Below are 21313 nucleotides of genomic sequence, written 5' to 3' on the forward strand. Positions count from 1 at the left end.
CTAAGTAAAGTTGGACATCCCTGGGGTTTTTTAAGTCATGATTGGCGTAGAGCTCTTTATGGAAAAGGGCAAATTCCTCATTGATATTCTCCTCATTTGTTTGTACTGTGCCTTCTCTCCCTATTATGCTGGAAATCAGGGTGCGGCCCCTGTCAACTTTCAAAAGGTTAGCTAGTGTGCGCCCCGCTTTGTTCCCTTCGCCATATTGGCATGCTCTGACTGGAGTGGCCATGTATAGCAGCTCCCTATTTGCTAGTTTATTGAACTCTTGTAGGTTGCTATTAATTTCTGCAAGGGTGTTATCCTCATGCAAGGATGTGTATTGTTGCTCTAGTTCTCCCAGCCGCTTCTCAACCTCCTCCAGTTCTTTCCTAACTGCTTTCAGTAGCCCCGTAGACTTGGAGATCAGGATACCCCTAACCCACACCTTGAATGTTTCCCATAGCATCGAGGGGCTATCCACCGAACCCTTGGTGGTCTCAAAAAAGAATTCAACTTCAGTATGTAGTTCCTCCACCACCCCGGGTCCTTAAAAATGTCGGAAGGCATTCTCCATCTCCTGGCCGGGTGTTTAACTCTTTTCAGTGTCATGTCTAACTCTATGGGAGAATGATCGGGGAAACATTTCACTTCCATTAATTTGGTGCACGAGAGACGCCGACACCAGCCAATAGTCAATGCGAGATTCAGTGTCATGCACCGAGGAGTAGAAGGAATACTGTCGCCTAAGGGGGTGGAGTGTTCTCCAGGCATCTACCAGTTGTAGTTGTAAGATGATTTGTTGCAAAGTGCTGGCTGCTCTCGAGGGGTTCCTATGTGTGGAGGTTGAACGATCTAGTTCCTTCTCTAAAAAAGTATTAAAATCTCCTCCCCACACTATTTGCTCGCCACCACAAGCACCAATCTCATGCAGTACATTTATGTAGAATTCAGGGTCATCTATATTTGGACCATATGTATTAATGAAGATCATTGCTGTACCCTTAATGTTGCCCCAAAGTATAACATACCGACCCAGTGGGTCTATTTTACTCCTCTCAAACTGAAACCCAATGGTTGGGTGTATCAGGGTTAGTACCCCTCTTGCCTGTGAGGAGTATTCCGTGCAATACCTGTGAGAGCCCCACCCCCTCAAAAGCTCGGCATTGACCTTCTGGAGCGCATGTGTTTCCTGTAGCATGACTATATGAGGTTGGTGCCGAGTAATATAGGCTCCCACTTTCCTCAGTTTGATTCAGTTGTTCAGACCCCGGACATTCCAAGAAAGCAGTTTCAATCGGAGCCCTACCTTAACAGTGTTAGCCCTATCTCTATTTCCAGTTCATGTATTTGGCCTTGCTGCTCTTCAGGAGAATTCCATGTGTTGCAATGTCACCACATTTTTTAACTTAGTCATGTGACATTTTAAACCCCCACCCTCATCATCAACCCCAACATGACAATGCTGCCCCGAAGTAAACAATCCCTTGAACATGTGGAACTTTCCTGAGGGTCACTAATTGCAGCCATCTGGCGCGCTCTAGGCCAAGGCTCACAACCCAGAGAACAAACCAGTAATATTTTAGTTCAGTTCGCCACTATTTCATGTTTTCCAATGTCAATAATTTCTCACCGTATGGGAGGTGTTCAAGCCATAGCCTGGTCTGGTCTCGCCGCTTGCCTCTCGGTTATGGATTCGCATTTTGGTTTGCCGTTCGATCTCCAGTTGGCATTGGAATGGAAGCCTCTACATATGACATGGCATCTGTGGGATTCTCGAAGAAATGAGCGCGTCCCCCATGTTGTATTCTCATTTTTGCCGGGAAGATTAGGGCATAGGGCACATTTCACACTCGTAGCTGTTTTTTCACTCCTTCGTATGATCTCCTTTGCATTTGCACGTTGGTCGAGAAGTCCGGATATATGTGGATCATGTTCTCTTCATAACGTAGGGTACCTTTTTCTCTCGACAGCCGGAGTATAGTGTCCCTGTCTCGGTAGTTTAGGAGGCACACAATTATGGTTCGAGGGGGGGGCCCTGGTTTCGGGAGCGGTGCTAGGGTACGATGGGCCCTTTCAATCAGAAAGTGATCCGAGAAGGAGTCAGCGCCTAGGACGTCTTTCAACAAGGCCTCAACTTGTCTCTCCATGGAGCCTTTTCCGAATTTTTCTGACACCCCGACAATCCGGATGTTGTTCCTCCGGGATCTCGATTTGAGGTCCTCGCACTTGGATTGAGTCTTATGCAGTTCTGTTTGGAGGTGGGCTATATCTCCACTGTGTTGTAGTATCGTGTCCTCGTTCACACTTATCCTGTTTTATGTCTCCGTAATGCGTGCGCTCTCCTTTTCCACACGTGCCTTTAGGGAACCCATCGTCGCCACTATATCATCCAGCTTAACGTTCATCGACATAAATCCATTCTGTACCAGCGTTGCCAGGCGATCTATCGGGTTGGTCTCCTGCCCATCGGATGTGGATGGTTCCCCCCCAGTCGCCCCTTGTGGCTGCGAACTGGTGAAGGTATCCATCGGGCCAATCTTTTTCCCTCCTGTCCCCTTCCTCTCGTTGCGGCCCATAAGTTGTGATTGTTCATTGTGGGTGGACTGTGTTCTCCCACGTATTATCGCCCAATGTATCTCTGTACAGTTCAGGATGGAGAGGGGACGTTATTTATGCTAGCCCGTATCGCCAGGTGATCCGTTTCTATACAGGAGTGGGTCCAGCAGGTCTGCACATGTGGGGACTACAGGGCACCACTCTGGATTGTATTCGTTGAGGCCTCAATGGGATGCTGAGCTGTGGACCCGGTGCAATGAGGGCGTACTGCGATGTTGCCCCACTGTGTCTGCGCTCATTGGAGTTAGAGGCCTCTAGGCATAAGCTCCCCCCCCCGTCCTTTACATGGAGGTGGCCCAACGAGATCCCGAGACTTCTCCACTATCAAGGGTGAATGTTTAATCCCCCCTGTTCATGGGGTTGCTGCTGGCTGAACGAGGCAGGCGCCACGGGGCACGATGTCAAGCCCTCCACCAGGCCGCATCCGCGTATTATAAAAGGCCGACTTACGGGCAGCGGCAGAAGGGGCTCCGCCCTTGCCCAAAATCACTTACTTGGTGTTTGCGTGCGTGGGGGGCCATTCCCGGGCAGAGTCCGCTCCTCCAGGCGGCCGCGGGCAACGCTATGTGAAGTCACGGCCGCGGCGCCAGCTGCCGCGGGTAAAGGTCGTGTCACGCACCCAATGCAGCCTCTCCGGACGGGAGCAGTCCGCGTCCCCCAAGCCGCACACTCCCTTTCCTGCCCTCCACGAGCTGTGAGGAGCGACTGCTGGTGTCTCCACGGTCGCCTCGGGGGTGGGCGCCCACTCAGCTGTCTTCGTGTTGCAGGATTGTGTTGGCCTCGCGGTGCCTCTCCCCCCGCCGCGGCCCACAGTCAAGGAGCCGATACTGCCGGATCCCGAGACTTCTCCAATGTTTAATCCCCCCTGTTCATGGGGTTGCTGCTGGCTAAACGAGGCAGGCGCCGCGGGGCACGATGTCAAGCCCTCTCCCAGGCCGCAGCCGCGTATTGTAAAAGCCCGACTTAGGGGCAGCGGTATAAGGGCCTCTGCCCCTGCCCAAAACCGCTTACTTGGTGTTTGCGTGCATGGGGGGCCACTCCCGGGCAAAGCCCTCTCCTCCAGGAGGCCGCGGGCAGCGCTGTGTGAAGTCGCAGCCGCGTCGCGAGCGGCCGCGGGTAAAGGACGTGTCCTGCGCCCAGTGCGGCCTCTCCGGACGGGAGCAGCCCTCGCCCACCAAGCCGCCCCCTCTCGTTCCTCCCCTCCACGAGTTTGTGAGGAGCGACCGCCGGTGTCTCCACGGTCACCTCGGGGGTGGGTGGCCACTCAGCTGACTTCGTGTTGCCGGATTGTGTTGGCCGCGCGGTACCCCTCCCCCGCCGTGGCCCACAGTAAAGGCGCGCGCGGAGCCTCCAGTCGGCCGCGCGGGACTCCCTCTGCCGCGGGTTTCCACCGCTCTTCACTGGAATGCGCTTTAAGGTATTCGCCCCCGAATACTTGCTTCTGTTAGGATCTGGGGCGAAGCTGAAAGGATTTATTTTTTATAAGGATTGTGTCTGAGCCGGAGCTCTCACACTAGGCAGCCATGTTGGTTGTGCGCAACAGCGCCCCCGAGCTGCTGGACCACTTTATTGATTCAGATAAATAGATACAAAGTCACATGAACACAAATACATCCTTCCACCTATACTTTACACCGTCACAAATACACTTGAACACACTACCACAGCCACAGAAACACACACACACCGCACCTTATTTGAAAACACACATAAATATAATAGGCTGCTCTTGCTCCCTCCATCACCCGGTCCAAGGTGTATTGCCTTTGCAGTTCTCTCTGCTTCCGTGAGTTGAAATATGCAGCCAACTTCCAAGAAAGTGCAGCTTGGCTGGACATAAAAAGCCACGTCCCCTTGCTTTCTTTCATTCTGCATTGGCCAACTGCAGACCCAATAGCCACAATGACCAGCAAGACTCCAACCACAGCGCTGTGTTATGTTTGACAGAGGCTGACTGGCAAATCAAGGTGGTCTGCTGTCTAATTGTAAGCCAGGGAAATGGAAGGTGGTGAGGGGCAAGGAATGGCCTTGGGGTGATCGGTAATTAAAGGGTGTGAGTGGCAAGGCATTCGTGATTGAGAAATGTGGGCAAGAGAAGGAGGTGCCTGCAAGGTAAGGGATCCAGCTAATAGGTAAAGGTTGGAACCAAAGGTACTGAAAGGTATGTATGAGAAACAGGGGAGGCATTGAGAATGTGGTGCAAGGAAAGGATACTGGAGGATGATGGGTAAGGAAAATAGGGTAAATAAGACAGAGGTACACATCTGGAACAGTAGGGCAACAGGCTAAATGTTTCTGAGATCTATGTCTAACCTGCATGCCACTGCACCCGATTGTGAGACTTGCTTCACATCCTTACTTTTTTCTGACTGATACATACTTGCTTTATGAGCATATGTTTCAAGTACTACGTTTCTTATTTGTTTGGGTTGCTTTATCATGTGACTTTGTGCTTTGAAAGTACATGCAATTGTACGGACTAAGATTGCAATTATAGTAAATGTTCATTATCATTATACTCTATCATTATAGTCTGTTTCTTGGATGTATTTGCCTCAGGATACTGACAATGAATAGGTGTCCCCCATGTAATTGCATTGGTGCTTTGAAAAACAGATTTATTGAACGGTTTACTAGTTTAGCCATAGAATAACAACTTTGTAGAAATCATTTTTTTGTTTCTATTATTGAAGATTTAATAGGAGATGATGTCTCCCCTGATTTCTGATTTGGAAGCTGTGGAACCAGGAAGTCAAGATTTAAATCCCCACCTTCCACACTTCATAAATGATGTGATCCTGAGCAAATCACTTTTCATCACTGTGCCTTATTTTCCTTAACTCCTCCTTTACCTCCTCAACACCTAGGCCATCACGTCGCCCCTCTCCTCCCTACCACCCTGTACAGCAATACCCCTCCTCTTTCCCCCTCTGAATCCTCCCCCCGCTGTATATCTGTTCTCTTGTTACTACTGAAAAGCACTCCATTATGCATCTGTAAAGTTGCACACCTCTGTAAAGTGCTCTGGTATGTATCTGTATTAGTATATACCTCTGTGAATCGCTCTGTTGCTTCTCAAAGCTAGGCCCATGCTCAGCAAATACCATAATAATAATTATTATTATTATTATAATAACTATCTGTAGAGAAAGCCTCACTCATATGGGTTTTTACTCTACGGTGTTGTTCCATAAATAATTATAATTTTAACAATGTATGTTCAGCATACTGGTGAGGAGGCAGGATGACAAGTGGGGGGTCTTATGTTGTGGGGGATGGGTATACAGGGTGCAGGTATGGGTTTTGTGTTTTGGGCAGAAAGCCAGGTATGCAATGAGAGCAAACCCAGATTCCCTGGTTCAGCAAAGGTTCTGCTCTACCAATGAATTCTCTAGCTTTGCCATCACTTTACATTGTTCTAAAACTAAAGATGGGTTAGGATGCGAGAAGATTTAGCCCGCTGTCAAATTACAAACTGCAATACAATGAACACAGTGCCCGTTTTCCTATTTCACCAATAACATTACCATGGTGAATTCGTTTTACCGTTTGGTAAGTAAGAGAATTTGCAGGGGTCCGGATCTCTAAGAAACCTCAAACATAGCTGTGAAAACATATGTTGCATAAAAGCACACTAATGTCAATAATAATTTAGCATTTATATAGCACTACGAGCCATCAGGTATCTGGGCGCTGCTTATTATTACCCACGGTGTGTGGTGCTCATTTAACGACCGCGCAAGAATGAAATGCTGAGTTTGGCCCTGCCAGGATTCGAACTTGCTGATGTCAAAGTGAATGCTCCACTCACTGTGCTGTCGGACCTGCCAATAATGTCCCCTATATATTTTCAGAGTGTACGGGAGGGGGAGAGGTTGGTATTGAATTTGCTTGTTCTGAAAGTTGAGGCTGCTGCACTGTGGGCCAGAAAAGTAAACTTGCTCCCCCTCCCCCGGCCAAATGTTGCAAGACCTCCCCTTTGGGAGCGTTATAGTCAGATTATGAGATGCATTTATAAGGTTTGGAACTTAGTTATAATAATAATAATTCTTTAATGTGATATAGTATGAAAATTAAATTCAAACTTTACACATATATCAATAAACATTACAATGAAAATTATACATATAAAATCATACATCTAAATTCATCCTACTTATATTTAGCATCAGATACACAACAAATCTAAAATCTAAAATCTAAAATCCCGACAAAAGGAGGGGGAAAGTTAGGGTAAAGGGTCAATATGAACCTGATTGCTGATACAGCCTTCATGTTGTTCAAAACTAGTGTTAGGACAGCTAAGTCAAGTATAAATGCCTCTCCAGATCGTTACCCAAAAGTCAGAGGTGGAGTTTTTCCATTTCCTGTTCTACCTGTTGCCAGACATTATACAGGGCTATGAATAGGTGCATGTTCGATGTATTAGTACAATAACAGGAACTTAGTTATGAAATTCATTTTCTTGGCCCCATATTTGGCAGAATGCCACACTTTTCATTACACCCCTAAACAAAATCGCATTGTCTCTCGCGATAGCCGGGGTCTTCAGGAGAATCGTTGCATGTAATATCGCCTCACCTAGAGGGTCGTGGAGAGACACAGCGATCTACCAGGTTAGCTGGATCGTCTTCGGCAGGTCAACACATAGAATCGAGAAATTACAAAATATTCAGTGAAAGAACTAAACCTTACATGCCTTTCAGAAGCATTTTCTGATTTGGGGCAGAAAAGAGTTGTAAGTTTTAGGTGTGCGTCACAGGACTGACCTGCCCGCTCAGAGAACAACATGGCAAAGCATCCACTGGAGTTGAAGGAACAGGCTGTGACAATAGGAAGAACGAGGATCAGGGTGAGGGGCCAGGGGGTACGAATCAGTCACCAAGGGATGGCTTTTTGACCAAAAAGGCAACAGCGCTAGATTATTCAGTTCACTTCTTCCCATTTTTATTTAAGCTATTAAATATTTGCCAGTAGACGCCAGCAAGGCCAGAGGGAATACTGACTCGGGTGGTGGCGAGAAGCCTGACATGTGACTGACTCTACCGCAGCTATGCCGCCTCTTAAGAGGCCTCGATAGGCCTGTTGGAAAATCCCCATACATCCCTGTAGACCTTAAGTTTCGTTGGGTCTGCGTCCTCTTGTGTGTGCTCCGAGGGAGGACGTCACTAGAATAGAGCATTTGTGCTGTAGACTGTGTGTATTTTCTGAATCAGGTGGACACTTTCACGGAGCTGCTTCATGATTGCGCTGATTGGAGTTCCTATCGTGATTCTGCTGCCCTGCTTTGTGTGATCTTTGTGTCACATGGCCACCATAACAAAGTTCCAATGCTACTTTCGCTGTACCCCTGTGTGATTCCGTGAATCATGTGGTCACTTGTGGCATCTGCAGTGGTTTGGGTGCATTCAATGGATCTGGTCGTTACTAAGCAGAGTCAATCCTGACCCTGTACGCATATGGCCTACTACTTGCTTACCCAGAATCCTTGAATTCAGCATTTGTAAATAGTGTGAGTGGTTACCCTCTCCTTCACGCTGTAACATTGATGGTGTGCATGGGCTGACCCGCCCTTTAGTGTGCATGGGCTGCCCACCCTTTATAAATGCACCCTGGACTCTTCATTTAAAAGAAACCTGGATGGTAAACCACCCATTCATGCTGTAATATTGATGGTGTGCATCGGCTGACCCAATATTACAGCATGAATGGGTGGTTTACCATCCAGGTTTCTTTTAAATGAAGACTCAAGGGTGCCTTTATAAATGCACCTTTGACTCTTCATTTGAAAAGAGCGTGGATGGTAATCCACCCATTCATGCTGTAACATTGATGGTGTGCATGGGCTGACCAATCCTTTATAAATGCACCTTTGAGTCTTCATTTGAAAAGAGCATGGATGGTAATCCACCCATTCATGCTGTAACGTTGATGGTGTGCATGGCTGACCCACCCTTTATAAATGACCCTTTAATTCTTCAATTGAAAGTAGTGTGAGTGGTAATCCACTGATTCATGCTGTAATATATCCTTGTAGACTCAGGGAGGAGTCATTATCCCAGGGTAATGCCACGTGACCTGAGGCAAAGCCAAACGACCTAAGTTGGGGAGGGTCATTATCCCAAGGGCCATTATCGCAAGCAATACCCCTCCCGAGGTCTATGAGGCTATAAGCACATGTTTGTAATCGCAATACATTTTCTGGCGATCTGGTGGTGAAATAAAACATATTAGTTAAATATTGTGGAAAGTACGCAAAACATGTTAGTAAATTAAAACTTGTTTTATTTTGTGATATTTAAATAACAAGGTTTCCTTTATAATGCAAGCATTTTAATTGTAAACTTGTTTGAGCTGGAACACTTTTAGAATGTGCTTGCTTTAGGTGAAATGTCAAAGGAAACAGTTTTTCTTTACAAAATTAAAAGCTTTTGAATGCAAATTACCTTTGACTTTGGTGTGTTTAATTAGGTTGGCCTGGATTACTGAAAGACATCCTGCTTTGAGATTGCACTGCTGTTTCTTGAATGCAAGGACATGTTTTCAGTGGCTTCCCAGGCTGTTTCTGGAGTTAGAATGTCTGGCACACAGCCAATGCCAGTAGTTACTGACAGCGTTGTGAGCATTATGATTGGCTGAGAGGAGGTCAATAACGATCTTCATGTGCTAATATTGATGATGTGCATCTACTGAACCGCCCTCTAGAAGAGTTCCTTAGATTTTGTACTGGAGCTTTGTTTCAAGCTGTACATTTTGTTGTGTATAACTTGTTTTTGTTTTGCCTCCCATTTGGGGGTTTCCTTTGCATGGGTCTGTACGGGACCAGTTCAATGTGTGAAGATAAGATTCCCCTAGGCTGTGCGGTTTCTTGATGGGGTGTTTCTGTATTCTCTCGCCCCCAGGAACGGACTCTCTGAGACAGAGCTGAAGGATGTCTTATCGCTGGATGATGAGGCCCTCTCCGATATTTACCAGTACTGGGCCCCTCCTAGCAACGACGTCATCCGCCTGCCGCCTCTGCTGTGGACCAGACTGCGCTTCGACCTAGGGGAGTACCTGGTGGACAGGCAGGCGGATGGCTATACAGTCATGGGACTCTATCACAGGTAAAGGACTTATCATTGCCCCCAAGAGGCCCAATGACAACCGTGGCACCTTCAGTCAGTCCTAGATGTCTATCCAGCATTCTGTAGCATGTCCCCAAGGGGACCCATGACAGGTTAGGTCTGTACTTACATGTCCCCAAGAGGCCACATGCCACGTGTGATACATTTGGCCAGTCCCAGCTTTCTAGCCAGCTTTATGTAACTTTGAGTCTTGCTTTTCCCATGAAAAGGTCTGTACTTACATGTCCCTAAGGGGGGCCATGACATGTGTGACACCTACAGCTAGTCCTGGCTTCCTGGACAACATTCTGCAACTTTTAGGAGGGAAAATGGAACCTACCTGTTCCACGTTTCTAAGTGATGTTGGCTAAAATACCAGATCATGACCAACAGGGTCCCACCTGGGCGTGGGGTCACTTGTCAAATATGCATCGCTGTACTAGTCAAGGAGGAATGGTACAAGCAGGTGGCACTGATCACCTGTAAGAACAAGGATTGACTTTGTGGTAGCTCTCACCCATCCACTGCCCCCCCACCACACCCTGCTCGACACAGGGGCAATACAAAAGGAATGCTGTTTAACAATTGCAGGGGTAAGATTGAAAGCCTAAAGTCACATGTGATGAGAGACTGCACCACAGTGTATGTAGCCATCACTTACTTGCTGGCACCTACGGTGGGGTACAAGACCACCATACCTCTGCTCCTGCCACCTAACACTGATCTCCCTGCCATCCTTCACTATGCCATCACTTTCTTGCTGGAACCTTCGGTAGGGTGTAAGATCACCATACCTCTGCTCCTGCCATCTCGCAATGAACCCCCTGCCATCCTTCTCTGTGCCATCACTTCCTTGCTGGAACCTACGGTGGGGTACCATACCTCTGCTCCTGCCATCTCGCAATCTACCCCATGCCATCCTTTACTGTGCCATCACTTCCTTGCTGGAACCTACGGTGGGGTACCATACCTCTGCTCCTGCCATCTCACAATGTACCCCCTGCCATCCTCTACTGTGCCATCACTTCCTTGCTGGAATCTACGGTGGGTACAAGACCACCATATCTCTGCTCCTGCCATCTCACAATGTACTATATATATAACAACAAGGACCATTTTGGGATTGCCTACTGTGGGTTGCCCAATTCAATAGTCACACTTAGGAAACACACAGTTTCTTTGTTAAAAAAGATGATTCGAGTGAGCACGTGTCTCTAGCTTGGCTTTCAAGCATATGTGAGTGCACTGTGTCGTGCTAAAAAACACATGTTGGGCCACATAAAGAGTGGGCCATGTGTCTGCTGCTTTCTAGATGAAAAGAACTGGACTCTTTAATGGGTTTTCTCTGTCAGGCAGGTGCAGAAGTGTTAAAAAAGAAGAACAAAGGATATTCTTCGGTGAATCTTTCTCTCTCGATTCTTTCATAAAGGTGGGACCCTCGGGGTTAGTTGGTTTGGGGATCCATAGTCCAAATGCACTGACTCTGGGTGATCTTATTGTCCTCTAGGTAAGGTCATTTCATAGCCGACCGGTTTCTGTGGGAAGGGGTAGTTAGACCACATTCATCAGGGCTTGAATTGTGGGCATGTAGGTTAGTGCCCTCTTCGTTACTATTGAAGCGTTGTCTGCATTAATGCGATTCCTCTACCTGTAAGGGTGACAGGAGGGGAAGGGGGTAAGGGGAAGAGAAAACAGGGGAAAATTCCCAATTTATAACCCGAAGTGTGGATATAGTATAACACACTGCACATGTAGTATAAGCAAGGAAGGGAATCTTACCCTATCCATGTAAACAGTAGTTTTTGCACGGAGGGGTGAGCGGCCTGTGACCTAGGGGCCAAATACAATATTTAATACAGTTGTACTCGTGCATGGTCACAGTAGCTACAGCGAACACTAACGTTGTAACATTCTAAATAACCAGAAGTTGCAGTTACATCACTGCAGGACTGGCCCTGCAATGGCAGACCAGCTCCCGTTTACAAACACACCTCGCGGCCGGGATCCGGTCTTGCGGTCCCGTCCGCGTGCTCATCTAAGTCAAGCGAGGGCTGTCTCCCGCTAGTCGGGGACTGCGCTAGCTACATCTGCAGGGGCTTACCTGCTGCTCGTGTCTGGTGGGTCTGGCGGGCCGCGCGCGAGGAGTTCTCAATGCTGCGTCTCGCCAGTCCCTAGTGTTTATGGTTGTCATGGAGCCGTTGGGTGTCACATGTGCACTCCCCAAAATGGCCGACCCGAAAGGGACAAAGGACCTCCATTTTGGGGTCAGGCCAAATTGCAAGTGTGCAAGGCCACCTTGTACAGAACCAGATGTTAGAGTACTTGCAGGCCGTGTTGCATCTCGTGCTGGGGAACATGTATGCAAAGTCTAGTTCCCAGGTGCTCTCCTTCTTCATAGTGTGGCCAGGGTTTGCCAACTGGTGGGTTCGTTAAGGCCAGTCTTGTCTGTCTTTAGGCGGAAGATCCAAAGCTGTTCTCTTTTGAAGAGGAGGTCATGTATGTTGCCACCCCTCGTGGGTACTTTTAGCTTCTCAATAATAGACCATGTGAAGTCTGTTGGAATGTGGTGCTGTTCAAGGAAGTGTGCCACCATTGGGGCAGTGGTTTTAGACGTTCGTATGCAGGACCTGTGTTCAGCGAGGCGTGTTCTGATCGGTCTCATGGTCATGCCCACGTAGCGTTTAATGCAAGGACAAGTAATGATGTAAATAGCGTTACAACTATTGCAGTTGGTCAGGTTCTTTTGTGTCCATGGGAAGTGCCATCCAATGTCTATGCTGGTTGATCTTGTGGTGCTGGAGCATGCACTACATGACCCACATGGTGTGTGGCCAGTTTCTGGATTCTGTTCCCACAGGGTATTGAGTCTTGGTTCAGTATCCTTGTATGAGTGCACAAGGGAGTCTCTCAGATTTTTGCGTCTTTTGATGGCAAATCTAGGGGTGTCCAGGCATGAGTTCCCGACGTTCAGTATGGGCCAGAGTTTTAAAACCTCCTTCTTGATTTTGTTGGTCAATGGTCAGAAGCTCAACACAGCTGTGATTTGGTTAGCTGATTCCCTCTGTTTGTCATGATGTTCCAGGGTTACCTCTCTAGGGATGTTCCTGGCTCTTCTGCGAGCTTTCACTAGACGTTTTGGATAGCCCCTCCAACTCAATTTGGAGGCCAAAGCCGATGATTGGCGGTTGTAGTCTGTCAGTTGTGAGCAGTTCCTGCGGTATCGGAGGAACTGTCCAAAAGGTAGGTTTTTCTTGAGGCTGGCCGGGTGGTAACTCTTATATGTGAGCAATGAGTTTCTGTCTGTGGGTTTGTTGAAGACAGTGCTCATGATGGTCTCATTCCTGATCTCCAATGGCAAGTCAAGGAAGTGCACTGAGGTTTTTTTGCTGTGAGTTTCAATAAATCTCAGGAAGGGATTTTGGGTGTTGAGCCACTCCATGAAGGAGGAGAGATCTGTTTCATTGCCTGTCAAGATCAGTAGGACGTCATCAATGTACCTGGACCAGAGTTTGATTTTGGTCAGCCAGGGGTTATTTGGATTGTAAATTTTTTCTTCTTCGAAGTTGGCAACATACAGATTGGCGAGGCTTGGAGCGAAAGTGGCTCCCATTGCTGTTCCAGAGGCTTGGAGCGAAAGTGGCTCCCATTGCTGTTCCAGACACTTGTTCATAGTACGTGTTGTTATAGATGAAAAAGTTTTTGGTTAGTGAGATCTCCGCTAGTTTCATCACAAATGTGACCGGGATCTTCATCGGTGGTTCTTTTTCCTGTAAGATCTTCTCTATGACTCTCAGAGTTGCCATCTGGGGGATTTTCGTGTACAGTGATTCGATATCCAGTGTCACTAGTAGGTCGCATGACGAGTTGAAGGGCCGTTCTTGTATAAGTTCGATGACTGCCGTGGTGTCTTTTAGGTATGATCTCATTTTGGTTACTTCTGGTTTTAAAAAGAAATCTGCAAATTGAGATAGGGGTTCCAAAATGGAGCCTATTCAGGAGACAATAGGTCTGCCTGGTGGGGTAGTGATTCCTTTGTGTACTTTGGGGAGTGCATAAAAAACTGGCTTCCTCATAGTTCTAGGGTTTAGAAAGTCGTATTCTTTGTTGCTGATTAGTTCCTCGGCACTGGCTTCTTCCAGAATTGGCACTATCAGTTGTCTGATCGATTCTGTTGGATCTGACCCGAGCTGTCTATAGCTTGTGGTGTCCTGCAGGAGATTTTGGACCATCAGGTTGTAGGCCGAGGTGTCCAGGATGACTGTTGCTCCACCTTTATCTGCTCGTTTAATGGTGATGAGTTCATTATTTGCTAGTGATTGGAGTGCTAGTCTGTTTTTCTTAGAGAAGTTCTTATAGCCAGGAATTTGCTCTGATACTAGTTTGTCGAGTTGCTTCAGCAGAGCCTTTTCAAACGTGATAGATTCAGGAGAGATACCATTGGGTTGAGGGTAAAAGGTGGACTTGCCTCGTAGATTGGTAGCTACATGCCCACAATTCAAGCCCTGATGAATGTGGTCTAACTACCCCTTACCACAGAAACCAGTCGGATATGAAATGACCTGACCTAGAGGGCAATAAGATCACCCAGAGTCAGTGTATTTGGACTATGGATCCCCAAACCAACTAACCCCGAGGGTCGCACCTTTACGAAAGAATTCAGAGAGAAAGATTCACTGAAGAATATCCTTTGTTCTTCTTTTTTAACACTTCTGCACCTGCCTGACAGAGAAACCCCATTAAAGATTTCAGTTCTTTTCATCTAGAAAGCAGCAGACACACGGCCCACTCTTTATGTGGCCCAACAAGTGTTTTTTAGCACGACACAGTGCACTCACATATGCTTGAAAGCCAAGCTAGAGACACGTGCTCACTCGAATCATCTTTTTTAACAAAGAAACTGTGTGTTTCCTAAGTATCTCACAATGTACCCCCTGCCATCCTCTACTGTGCCATCACTTCCTTGCTGGCACCTTCGGTAGGGTACCATACCTCTGCTCCTGCCATCTCGCAATGAACCCCCTGCCATCCTTTACTGTGCCATCATTTCCTTGCTGGAACCTACGGTAGGGTGCAGGAGCACCATATCTCTGCTCATGCGAGTGTTGCTAGGCAACCAGTAGATGACTCATCCGAAAGCGCAGAATCTCAGGAGTATAATGGCAGCAAGGGAGGACAGAGAGGCCATGAGGGTACCCCATGTTGGCCCTCAAATGTCATCCGTGGTAGAGGGCGACTGGATTGGCAATGGGACTGAAGCCTCTATAAAATAAAACCATACAATATGTGAATTAACTAGTACACATTGCATACAGGGCACCGCCAACATTAGCACGTGGGTGCTCTTGCATCGCCTGCATGCAGTCTGCATCATTTGCAAGGCGGAGTGTAATTGTGAAGAGGAAAACAAGGCAAAATCACCTTTACACTTAACTTTTATGCTCCGTTTGCACAAATATAAACGCGGTCTGCAAATGAGGTTTTGCAGTTTATGGGATTCCTAAGGAATCCGCATGCGATTTTGCAGCTGCAAATGCAAGACGTATTCCATAGTAATCAATTTTGTTTTACACCTGCATTGAAATCTCATGCAGGCGTAAAACCTGAGGCTCTTCCAAGACAGAGGCGGAAAGCCAAGTGGAGATGCAAACGCCCCCTAGACCCCTCCTGCGCCTTTGCAGGGTGCAGCATTAGGGCAGAACATTACATGGAGGTATAAAAGCATTATGCCTCGCCTTTACGCCTCCATTGAACACACCGCCCCAGAGAACATGGCACCCCCATGTGTGGTCATGCATTCTGCTGACTCCGATGCATCCCCTCACAGGTGGACTAACATGACACAACAATGCATGCACACAGTTCCATCCTTTCTGGTGGTAGGACATTGTTCACTTACGTAAGTTGTCATGTTGTTAAGTACTCACATACCCAGGACATAACCTCCCAAGCATCTAAACCAGTTCAGCACCTGCTGCGCTCACCTATGCATAACCTGAAGGCCCAGGTGTGACTCCCAGCAGGACCGACCCAGTATGTTATCCTTTCAAGGTCAATAAACTTAGTGCCACTGGATTAGGCAATAAGGTGCTCTATTCCTGAAGCAAAATCACTCTAGTGTTCTGGTGCACATTGTGTAGAATGTTTTTATTATTATGCATGCATGACCACTGTCATCCTTGGCATCTCGGGGTACCATCTTATCCTCCAGGACTTTATGCAGAAAATGTAAACAAATATAGCAACTACAATGAACAGCAACAAACCATAAACAAAATCTATATCATACATTTCAAGAAAATAAAGACAGAGAAAATTTGGAAAACCAGTAAATAAAAGAAACACTGCAGTGATATATCACGACATGTCGCACATCTAGCAATGAATCCCTTACAGTTCATTCCCATGTCAGAACTAAACACAGCGCTGACAAGGGCACACACTCCTAAACACACACAAAATACAGCACATATTCATACATGAACGCACAAATCACAGTAAACAGAAATGTGTGACTAAAGTCAGAGATTGGTTCCTTTCTTCAGTGCAGCACTTTGGGCCTCATCACGAGTTGGGCGGTATCCCGGCTGTAATACCGCCCAACTGTGATAGCGTTAGCGCCCACCGGTCCGGTGGTATTACCACCGGAACACGGATTGGGCGTTAACTGAAAACCCCCATTCCCATGGAACCAATGAGGACTCTGGCGCTAATACCGCGTGCTAATACAGCCGCCGCTAAATGGGATTTTCATCTCCAGAAAAAATCTGGAGGTAAAACAGCTCATTTAGCAGCCAACTCGTGATAGGACCAGGCCCTAAATGCTGCAGTAATACCGTTAACACCGCATTGAAAGGCAACAGCCCAACTCGTGATGAGGCCCTTTGTCTCCAAGCAACAACATATGGGTCCCCAGATTTCATTAACACAAACACATTAAAGAATGGAAACATCCAACAACACCCAATCTTTCCCACTAATACTATTTCTTTTTTACTTCACCGCCAAATATATTTCATAGATTAGAATCAGGCTTCTATGTCCGGTCCTCAAAAGTCAAACCCATTCCATGTTTTTATGATATCCACATAAAATACGTCTGAATACACTGAATCTAAATGGGAGTTATTTTAGATTTTTGAGCAATTAAGTAAAATGAATGAAAAAGTATTATAAAAAATAAAGTGGCCTCTAAATTAGTTCGTAAACATTTCAAGCGGGGGGAGGTGCCTGCTCAGAGAGAGGAGCACGCAGAAGAGCCATTCATTCCCCAGATGTTATGATGTGGTTGTTTTTAACGAGAAGAATCTGCCAATAGATGCCAATAGGGACCGTCCCAAAAAGTGCTACCATCCTTGCTGAGCCTGCTGGCGAGCCCTGCTGTGTGGCGACTTGCCCCATTGCCTAAGTCCCGATAGGTCCCTATTTTCCTCTCTCATTACCATTGGCCACTTAAACAAGATATGTGTGTGAGTCTCGAATTCTGCTTTTTGTCGCAGCTGCCGTTTGCTAATCAGATTTACTTCCACCACGCTTTTCTTTCTACTTATGAATCGTTTTCCCATGCTTGCCCCTCTTGAGCTCCAACTACCCGCCCCCTCTTACTAACCCTCGCCTCCATCTGCCATCTATGCTTTGGGCAGTTTTTGAAAATTGGATTACAAAATCCAAATTTGAAATCACGGGAGTTTTTACCCATTTGTGTAAACAAAAATGTGTAAAGCAACTCACAATGCTAGACTGTGTTGATATCCGTTTGATCCCTTGATCCAGGGCTCTGTTGGTAAGGGCGGGACTCGAACCTGTGGCTTCCAGGGGGCCAGGCTGGGACAGGTAGGCTACACGTGATTCTCGAGACTTAGTGGGCACCAGGCACTACGGGTAAGAGTTGGGCAAGGAGATATTGAAGGATAGGTAATAAATCATATCTGCTGTATAGACAAAACCCACGATGCACAGAGGGGATCCCACACCCCTTCAAAGAGCGGGTCAAAGCAAAGGACCATGTGTTAGTTGGCATTGCGTAAGTCCATGTCCAGCTCTGTCAATGGTACCTGAATGCGTAAAATGCTGCTGAAGCCCTGTCTGGATGTTATTATTGCAGTAGGCAGGTCGTGCACATGCTCATTCGTTCATCATTCTTGTAATTGCAGTGCACACCTGAGGCATATTTAAATGGGCGTGTTCAACAGGCCCGCCATGCATTGAATTATTATTATCCGACCCTGATTAGCCTGGGATACCCGTTCCCCCGGGGAAAGGATCCCCTGAAGGCAGGTGTTTACCATACAGCAGCTCGCTAATGGTCCGCCTTGTCTTTTGTTCCGCGTCCTCGACAGGCAGTTTATCGAGGTGGTGCAAGAATGCTACCTGTCCGCCGAGGAGAAACGCCGGCGACATGCCACTCTGGCAGACTTCTTCCAAGGGAACTGGAGCCTGGGTGCCAGGAAGCACATCAGCCTACCTTTCCTGAAGAAGTCTCTGAACGCGGATAGAAAGGTAAGAGGACCTGCCTCCTGTCATTTGTGACACACCTCGAAATGATTGCGGCTTCGGTATGCACTCCACAGACTTACTACACACTTTTCTGTCCAATCAGGGATGGACTTGGCCCATTAAGAAATTGGAAAATGTCCCAGTTAGCTAGAGTGGTGTCGCATTGGACTAGTCCATCGTGAAGGGGCAAACCAAAATTGGAGAAAAAAAAAGTTTGGCGATGGCCAAGTGGCTGCCTTCGACCTCTGCCGCTCCTATGCATCTGATGTTTCCAGTCTCCAATGTCTCGCTGTTCTGTGCAGGTGGCCCCGCAGCCGCTGTGGTTTGCAGATGAAGTGCCCAACCTACGGAAGCTGAGCGAGTTGCCGTACCACTTGTTCAACGCCGGACGCTTGGAGGAGCTGAAGAAACAAGTATTAGGTATTTTAATTTCAATGTGTTTATTTGATGAGTATCTTAAACAGAGATGCTGTGCTTAAATAATATACATTGTTGCACAGGACTTTTGTGGTGAGGGGTAACCGAAAACTGGTGGTTGGAAGAGAGTGTGGTGAATGTGAGTGGGTGCTACTTGCAAGGTAACTGTTTGGGGCGTTCTGATCTCAGTAGCCACACAACATCCATCTTTAGATCCTTTGTATTGGACTAACGGAAGAATAGTCTTTGATAGTGGAAGGCCTTAGCTTTCGAAGTGCCATAGACTTCCCCATCAGATGATGGTTTACATTGATCACAGTAGTAAACTTCTTAAGATTGGGTACAGGTCTTTAATACCTGAAACGAATAATTGTATTGGCTTACATAGGTGGAAAGCATCCCTTTGCCTTCTTAAGTCATCTGCCGTGATTAGTGTGTTCTATTGAATCTAGCTCTTGTGCATCGCAACTGCACACTCAGGCATCACTGCCGCGTCAGCCATCCCATTATCCTTTGAGCATCAGACGTTACCCTGCTGCCAGCCTCAGCCACAGCCACTTAAAGCATGTGGGACCACGTTTGCTCTGTTTTGGGGTGTCTGAATCATTTTTGCTGAATGCGCATGGCACTTAAGTTGCAGATCATATTAGTTACCCATCTCCATATTACTTTAAGCTGGGACCTGTTGCATGAGGGCCTCCTTTGGTGATTGATAACCCATACATCTCATGTACTTATCATCATGTGGCTTGTGGTGGAAACGCTGCTTCCTGTGGGTACCCAAGTTCTAACCTGACCTTCCCACAAATTGTGCGATTCGGGCGGGGGTATTTTCATTTGGTTCATACATTGTACAGAGGGGACCACTTACATTTGCACCTCTGTGCAGAGGTCCCCAGCATGCAATTGTGGATATTTCCAACACATAAGGCACAGGCAACTACTTTTCTACTACATCTAAGAAAAATTGCAAATGCCGTCCGCATTTAACCGTTCTGGGAGGCAGAGGCGTTGCTGGGGGGGGGGGGCTGAGGGGCTGTAGCCCCAGGTCTTTTGGTTGTAGCCCCGGATAGAAGCTCAGGGACTACAACCAAAAGTCTAGCGAGCCCCGAGTCCCGACAGTCACGACATTAGCGTAACCCCGGATCTTTTGCAGACCTAGCAACACCCCTGCTGGGAGGCAATTACAATGGATTCCGTGGAAATCTGCTTGATTTTATCAGGTGTTAACGTCAAGCAGATTCCATAGGAATCCATTGGTTTCCACCAGCATAAAAACACATGCTGGCAGAAAACCAGGCGGATTTGGCAGCTGGTGCGAGTATTGTAGGTGGACGTGTTAAGAGCCCTCCACTCTCCAACGCCGGAATTATTCACTTACCCAATGCAAAGCAACATTTCCACTGGTGTGCCAAAGCAATCAGTAGATTTTAAAACTTTTCTTTTGCAAATCAATCAAATATGAACATTTACTTGTGGAAGCTACACAGCAGCAATCAGATCTTTACTCTCTAAAAAGATAGATTGTGATTGTTTACATTTCTCCAGTAAGTAGATCATGTGACAATGGGAGGTTTCAGAAAACTCGCAGAGGATCCCTTCAAATTCTCCTGGTTTCAGTGATCATATTATGGAATGCATAATCCAAAAAGTCAATGGGCCTCATTTCAAGTTTCACAGCATTAGCAGTGCTAATGCCGCCAGACTGAATTGCTGTTACCGCCAGCGGTAATGGTAATTCATTGCTGGATTATAGATTTAGCTATCCCCATTCTGAATTCTCGTACAACTCCATTGGGGAGTAGCAGTATTAGGACATGCAGTAATACCGCCTGCACCATTACCGCCATTTTGCATCAAGGTAACACATCCATTCACAAGCAGGCTTCTTTGTGCTCTAGATTGCTCAGCTCATAATCAGGTGGAGAGGTAAATAGGCAGTTCAAGTATTATGGCCCATTTTCCCACTGCCGTCCAAACCCTGATGTGCCCTAAAGAAGCAGGCTCTGTGCACAGGGATGCTGACCTCATCTTGAGCAAGTTGAAGGACCTTTTAAAGAAAGATGCTTAAGTTAATTAAGTCAGGTATGTTGTTTAATATAGACGCTGTTTCCGAGGTTATCATGGTTCACAACTCTCCTAGTTTGGGACAGATTAGGAAAGAGAGGGAGATAAAGCTAGAAGTTTGTTTGTTTGCTTGTTTATTAATTTGAAAATGCGCACCAAGCCCTAGGGCAGCTGGGCGCAGCAATACAAGAATTCTCGAAACTTAGTTACAGTGCCTGTCAAAATATAGTACATACATGTGAATACAAAACGTGAATTACAATACAGGATACATTACAGTTAGTGTTGCAACAATGAATAGGCGGGTGGGTAAGTCACAAGTTCTTAGACAGTAGTTATTAAAGAGTGAAGAGATTATGGATCGTTTGAGTGGAGCCATTTGAGGGCCTTGATTCTGAATCTAGTGAACGGTAAGGGGCGTCTGAGATCAATAGGGAGTGTGTTCCATGCTTGAGCAGCTTTAACTGGGTGATTTGGATCCTGATCTGCTGGTCCTGCTTTGAGGAAGACCTGCTTGGTGGACTGGTGCAGGGTGCATGAACCTTCCATTGAAAGCTTTGCAATTCCATCTCAAGCGGGGGAGCAGCGACCATAGACTTCTGCCCTAATACCTCTTTTCAATGATCAATGGG

At 46.9% G+C, this 21313-nt stretch overlaps 1 protein-coding gene across 1 annotated transcript in view; it reads left to right on the forward strand.

The window, feature by feature from the left end:
- The window catches only part of NWD1 (NACHT and WD repeat domain containing 1), a 337845-nt gene that overhangs the window by 138581 nt on the left and 177951 nt on the right, over positions 1–21313 (forward strand). The window contains exons 6-8 of the mRNA XM_069649205.1: positions 9501–9704; positions 18041–18200; positions 18500–18617. Of these exons, the coding sequence (XP_069505306.1) occupies positions 9501–9704; positions 18041–18200; positions 18500–18617 (482 nt within the window). The remainder of the gene's footprint in view (positions 1–9500; positions 9705–18040; positions 18201–18499; positions 18618–21313) is intronic.

The sequence above is a fragment of the Ambystoma mexicanum genome, chromosome 1p, assembly GCF_040938575.1.
Source record: "Ambystoma mexicanum isolate Mex_15411 chromosome 1p, UKY_AmexF1_1, whole genome shotgun sequence".
NCBI classification, from domain to species: Eukaryota; Metazoa; Chordata; class Amphibia; order Caudata; family Ambystomatidae; genus Ambystoma; species Ambystoma mexicanum.